The following is a 6818-nucleotide window of genomic DNA, read 5'->3' on the forward strand; positions in this document are numbered from 1 at the left end:
TGAATGTACTTCTTTATATCCTTAAACATACAATTACAACCTAATACACCATTTGCTCAAAAATGCGTAAATTATAACTTATCAAATTAATCTGTGCTTAGTACACAACAATTAATGTTAAATATTCTTTTATTCTCCTCAACTCAAACACTATACTAAAATATAATGACAGCGTCCATCTCATCATAAAACAACTAAACAGCTAATACACGAGGACATGAACAAAATAACTCAGAAACTTTCAAATTTGAGCATTTTCATTTCCTTGAAATCAGGTTCCTCTCATGTAAATGTGTTTATATACATTCATTCAAGTGGCTCCCAAGTGTTTTCTTCAAACAGGACACCCAACAAACAATAAATGTCATTTTTAACGATATGTTCACATTTAATAATACCCAGAGTACCTTTAAGTTAGAATCACTGCCTTGTGGTTGTTTTGCCTCAGCCAAACAGTTAAGGTGTGGTTTACATCCATGTCTGTCCACTTATGATACAGTATACACACATAGTCAATTATAGCCACTCACCTTTAATTACTGAATTGCATTTACTTCATCAGTGACGGAGCTGTAATTTGCCATTATTTGAATACATTTGAACTGAAAACATTTGAAGGTCACTTTGTGAAATTCTCAGAGATGTTTTTTCATTATTGTGTAAGCAATCATCAAACAAAAAACGTTTTATCAGTAAATTGCTTAATCAAAACTATTTCAGTGCAGAATAAACTTCATTTGGTGTATCTTTAAAAAAAATAATTTTCATCTGGTTTTGTGGGATATAAACTACTTCAGATCACCTTTGGATATTTTGGATAGAACTCAGTTTTGTTACACCTGACAGCAGCCCTTTCCACTACTCTCCAAAGCTTTCTGTGAATCATTTTATATTATTTAATTGAATTTGGATCATCTGTACTAATCGTCAACATCATCAGTCTCAAATTTGTTGCAGCTGATCTGTTTAAAGAATTTGGCTGGTTGCCTAGTTAGAAATTAGAGGGTGCATAATAGAGAAAGATATCTATTTTTATTTTTATAAAGATATTTCAGCAAAAGTTTCATGCTACAAATTCACAGGATATAAAATGATTGGTGCTCAAAATATCCTGCTGGGAACATTTATAGAGCCCCTGGTTGAGCGACATGAGTAAAGATCTGATATTTTACTTTTTATCTAAACCAACGAGAAAAAATGTGACAAACTCATTTCCCTTGTACGAACAGTCAACGGAACAATTCAGCGTGCCCTCAAAACTATACGGACCAGTTTGAGTGTGGGACCTTTCCAGGAAATGCATCTCAGATGTCACCTGTTTGTTGTTTGAACCTGTAACATGGGCTTGTAGTCTGAAGGAGAGTTATGTTTAATTTAAAGTTGCTGCAGAAAAACAAAACGGTGAAATATGGAATCCCTATGCTTGTAAGTAACTTTTATGCGACGATATTTACGGAGACTAAGCAGTTTGAGCTAATATTTGCTAGCAGCTTAGCTGTTTTATGAATACATGACCCCACCGTGGTGCGTGTAAATGACTTCTTTAACCAGTTCACTCCTAATATTGAAGTAAGATCTTGTATCTGGAACTTCATAATAGTATTAGTTGTTTTTTCGTTTTGTCTTAGTTATAGTTAAATTGGGTGTTAAAGCCCATTTTGGGCATTTCCTTTCTTTGCTGTAACGACATTTATCTTTAATCGTGACTGTTTAACAGTATTTCAAACCGAATCCCAGGCTTCTATAGTTAGGTATACAAATGTGAGTCGAAGCATCTTAAAGGTTGTAGTGCTTGGTTTTGTTGACAGTTTTAGGAAGGAAGCTGTATTTGTTCGTCTGGTAGGCATACAGGCCCATACAGTGGACTAAATCATTAAGGTTTTAGATAGTTAGCAATTCTTGTTCTGTTTTGAAAGTCTTGAAAGCTACAGTGACCGCAGCATTTATTTTCTTATTTATTTATATCCACTTTAACGAGAAATACCTAAGTTATACCATAAAGTACTGTGCAAAGGTCTCGAACCATTCCTGGATTCTTTATATTTTGCCTATCCTTCCTCGTAAGTCACATCCTTATGAAATAAGGGAAATAATCGGTCAAGGACATGACAGATGACCTCACAGGTGCATTTCACCCTTCAGATCCATCTACTGTTCACCTCATCATAAATGGTGTCACTGGCTGTCAGGAAGCCACTCTTAAGGAAGGGAAACAGGAGTCATCCTGAAAATCAGTGACAACAGGTCTGTTGCAGTAATGAATAGAAATCTTATCAAATTATTGGTTCAAACTGTCACCAATATGTGCAGAGGACCTCAGGAGACAGGTACAACAATCCGTTAAACATTGTAGAGGTCTGTCATGGTTTGGGACTTCAGTTCAGCCAGTGGTGTTGGAGATCTTCTCAAAAATGATGGAATTATGAACACAGAAAGTTACCATCAGATTTGATCCACCATGAGAAAGCACGTGATCGGCAACAGCTTCATTTTTTCTGCTTTATATACTGTATTTACATGTGTGTTTATTTCAATAAATTGATTGCTGCTATTTACTGATTTACCTAGCAAAATATTACAAAGTGTGGAGTGCTTCCAGGCTTTTGCACGGTGCTGTAGATAACCACAATGCTTATGGTTCCATTCTCTTATATTTCTTATTTCAGTTGCTGGTAGTTGGTGGTTCCTTTGGCTTGCGGGAGTTCACACAAATCCGGTATGATTCCCAGAAGATCAGAAAAAGGGTTTGTAGTTTGATTCCTTTTGTATTTTAAGAAGAAGAAAAAGGATTTGGTCGAGGTTTATTCAAAGTCAATTAATTGTCAGTTACATTTAAACTCCCAGATCTTTATGGTTACATAAACTGTTAAGTGGGAAGACCCCTTCCTATACAATGTAATTAAGTGTACAGTTAGCGGGTAAAATAATTTCTCTCTGTACAATACAGTAGACAGTGTGCAAGTTCTCCACCCAGTGGTTGGAACTGTAATTGCAGCAGATTTCCTCCCAAGTGTAAGGTGTCAAAACAAAACACACTTTGTCTCATTGTTAAGACTCCTGGATTGTTACAGATTAGTACAGTGTGGTCAAGTTTTAAGACATCTGAATTGAATACTTAGTCTACCCATCTTTTCAGACAAGCGGTAGAGTCGGTAGAAGAGCAAGCTGGGAGAACAAGTTCTAATAATACATTAAATGACAACCAATTCATTAAAATGATAAAAGGTTGGGCATTTATTAGAAGGCATTACAGTCTGATAAGCTGGCTGTGAGGGGAAGTAATAGCACAAGTTTTGTGTTATTTTATTTCGACATACGTTGATGCGTGATACCTGGGTGGGAGCCAGATAGCAGGGGCTTCTTTTCTTATTACTGTCCATGTGAAGCAGCACTAGACTGATGATGATGATGATGATCATCATCATCATCATCATCATGGTGGAGGAGGAGGAGGGCATTGGGCCCCTGGCACTGTGCCTGTGCAGCAGCCCCCACACGTATCACTCTCTTCTGATTGGGCCTGCAGCAAAGAGAATCTTGTTCCTCTCTCTCTGACACTGTGGAGTAAATGTTGAACTCTGCTGTGTGTGTGTTTGCATGTATAATTTAATGCATGGCATATCTAAAAAGTTGTATGCTCATGATTAAAACCACTCTTACTGTTTTTAGCTTGCCTGTTATTGGCCAGTTTCATTCTTTTGTTCTCGCAGATAAGTGCTCACTTAAGTCAGTGAAGCCACTCAGAGTAAGTCACTGTGTGATCCAATTTGCATCTTCCCTTCAATGATTTGATTTAGCCTGTTGGCAGAGATGAACCTGAATGCCTTTTTTTTTTATTCCCTGTTCAGATTTTTGTGAACTTTCTTTATTTCTGGCATACCCAGTTTGTACCCAGTTTCAGCTGCTAACACCTCCACAGCAGGTACCTGACTAACTTAGGCAATTAATTCCCTGGTGTCAATGCTCTAGAATATTCTATATATTATTAATAGGCTGTAGTAATGTAGGTCTAATTGTAAATCAATCATGGTGTTATGAAATTCATCAGTCAGCTGTGTAACTGCAGCATTATTGCTGTGAAATATTAGAACTCATTAAAAGTAATGATTCGGAATGGGATTCATTTCAGCCCTATTCTCAGGCAAATTCAATTTGAATTGCAAAGTCCTCATAACTCGACTGGATTCAACTCTCTCTCCGATAACCTTCGTGTGTGTGTGTGTGTGTGTGTGTGTGTGTGTGTATATGTAACTGAACTGGGTAATGTTGATGGCAATTCAAGGAGAACAATTTGTACAGTAAAACAGGGTAAATTGGATCCTCCCTCTGGGTTTAGAGAGTTCTACACCGGTGAGACAAAGTGTAGAGTGTTTCTTACTTCTATTTATAGTCACAAGGAAAGTAGTTCACCTCTTCTGCATATGTCATCTTTTAAATAGCATAATACATAATATTTAATAACATTGTGGGAAATGAAATGGTGACCTCATTTGCAAGTTGCAACTATACAAACCTTCTCTTACCTCATTTTAGTACTTTTAATTTCCTCTTAACAAACTATCTACAAATCAGTCATTCAAGCAAGGGGAGCCTTTGCATAATCTCTTTATTTCTTACTGTTGGAATTTAATTCTGTGACGCTGTGACAGCTAAGTAAACATTTTGTTTCCCCTCTTTTTTTCCCCCATCCTGCAGTTGGATCCTTCACTGGAGGCTAAAGTGAACATCCAGAGGCAGCCGGTCATACTGGAAGAAGAGTACGAGGTAAGGGGAACAAGGCTGTGAGACTAGCAGTGGAATAGATCAAAGACTCTGACTTGTGTAGTGTGTCTGCAAGAAAGCTGGGAGAGCAAAAATCATGCTTTTAAGTGTCAAAATGCCTCACTGACAGAATTTTTGGTGCATTGTTAAAAATTTTAAGTACCAGGTTAATTTACAGGAAAGATTGACAAGATAGTGAAACCTGCTGTGATGTATGGTTCGGAGAAAGTGGCACAGACAAAAAAGACAGGAGCTGGAGGTGTGGCAGAGGAAGAGATGCAGAAAGTGAAGATTTGGATGTGGACAAGATTGAAAATTAGTACATCGGAGGGACAGCACAGATTGAGTGGCTTGGAGACAACGCTGAGATGGTTTGAGGATGGTGGATGTATTAGACAAAAATGTTAAATATGGAGCTCAATAAGGCAAGAGGAGAGTTTGTGTGACAGAGGAGGATGTTAGCATAGGATGAGATGGGGGCAGATGATCCTCTTTTATATTTTTTTGTTTGTTTTTTCATTCAAGGCATCTTGGAGTTTAACTCTGCCTCTTGTGGGTTTTTTGCTTTGCAGAAGCTAAAGGAGATGAATTTGGACGAATGGAAGAACATCCGTGGCCCTCGTCCCTGGGAGGACTCCAGGGAGTACCAGGAGCAGCAGCGCAGGAAGCTGAGCAATAAAGACTGAGACTGGAGGACATCAGGCTGAGCAGGCACACACACAAATACACACCGGGAACATTACAAGAATGAACTGTGGAGAGACCTGAGATTCAGTTATGGTAGTCTCTGCAGCTTCAGGGCCTGGACTCTTTTGTCTTTGCTTGTGCAGGAATTCAGACTTGGGGAATATACATTAATAGGCGATAATGGTTTCTTCTGGTTGTAACATGTTCACAGCTATTAGTCAGACTGATGTATCATCAGGACCATTTCTGCGTTCACAGATAAATTCATGTGGTGTCCAATATTAAGTAATATTATTATTAATATATATTTATATAGATATAATGCAGTCATAAAACACATGCTGTCTCCATTGTTTTCAGCACGTGGAGCAGAGTAGGCTTCACACCTGAATACGTGGTGGTGCAGAGTCAAGCGGTGTTTTCTGATTTGCTGGGAAGTTGATAGACAATGACTTTATCATCATTTTTTTACACCCAAAATACCAGCATTGTGATTGGCTCAAGCTGTCCATTACTACTATTATTATGCCATAGAAGCAAAACTGGTGTTATAATAAAAAAAAAGTTGATACTTATAATTTAATGCACAAATATAAATCAGGTGTCACCTGTCTCAGCCAGCAGGTGGCCCATCTGTGTCCTGCTGCATCTTCCACAAAGAAAGGATTATATATCCATGTATGATTTACATGACTCAATAAATTATTGTTGTTTATCCACAGTGTTGCCTTCACTTTCATTTTGTTTTTGACAAAAGCTGGTGGATGTGGTAGGTCTTTGTTTACAATGGTATTGCATTGATTTACCAGTTGGAAGCATAAAGGAATAAATAAGAGAACAGTCCAGCCTTTCCTCAGGCTTTATACTTCTCGACAGTAATCTGTTTTTCTGACAGTTATTACTTTGCACTGCAGTGGATTTATTGTGCTTATAATAGAAATAGTATTACCTTTTTGCTTTTTTGGTCCTAAAAACAAAAGAACATGATATTTTCTGTATGCAACAATGGCCCTAGATTCGTACGTTTAGGTAATGTGTGGGTGAGTGACAGATAATGCATGTGCTGCCTCATCTCATTCAGCTGTGAAATGAGATGTAATGAATATTCTTCAGGTGCATGAAAATGTCTTGGGATACATTTTCCGCAATCCCTTTTTTACGTTCCTGACTTTTGAGCTGTTTTAATACAGAGTGTTCTTGGGCTCAGGAAACAAACAGCAGATCATATGTGAGGGTTATTTTTCCCATGCACAGGTTGTACAAAAATACATCTTGCTCAGAGTGCTGTTTTGTCATAGGCTGTTTGAATGTGTGGCAAAGCGCCATGAAGTAGCAATCGCCTCTTATCCGCCAAACACCTCTGAATAACA

The 6818-nt window shown here is 37.9% G+C and overlaps 1 protein-coding gene across 1 annotated transcript; it reads left to right on the top strand.

The window, feature by feature from the left end:
* The first annotated feature begins 1284 nt into the window (after positions 1 to 1284).
* Positions 1285 to 6169, top strand: cox16 (cytochrome c oxidase assembly factor COX16). The gene is made up of 4 exons (XM_080871395.1): positions 1285 to 1425; positions 2667 to 2744; positions 4696 to 4764; positions 5334 to 6169. Exons 1-4 carry the CDS (start codon positions 1366 to 1368, stop codon positions 5445 to 5447), a joined length of 321 nt encoding a protein of 106 aa, XP_080727521.1. The 5' UTR covers positions 1285 to 1365; the 3' UTR covers positions 5448 to 6169.
* Positions 6170 to 6818: the final 649 nt, after the last annotated feature.

This window comes from Rhamphochromis sp. 'chilingali', assembly GCF_963969265.1.
Source record: "Rhamphochromis sp. 'chilingali' genome assembly, chromosome: 21".
In the NCBI taxonomy this organism is placed as follows: Eukaryota; Metazoa; Chordata; class Actinopteri; order Cichliformes; family Cichlidae; genus Rhamphochromis; species Rhamphochromis sp. 'chilingali'.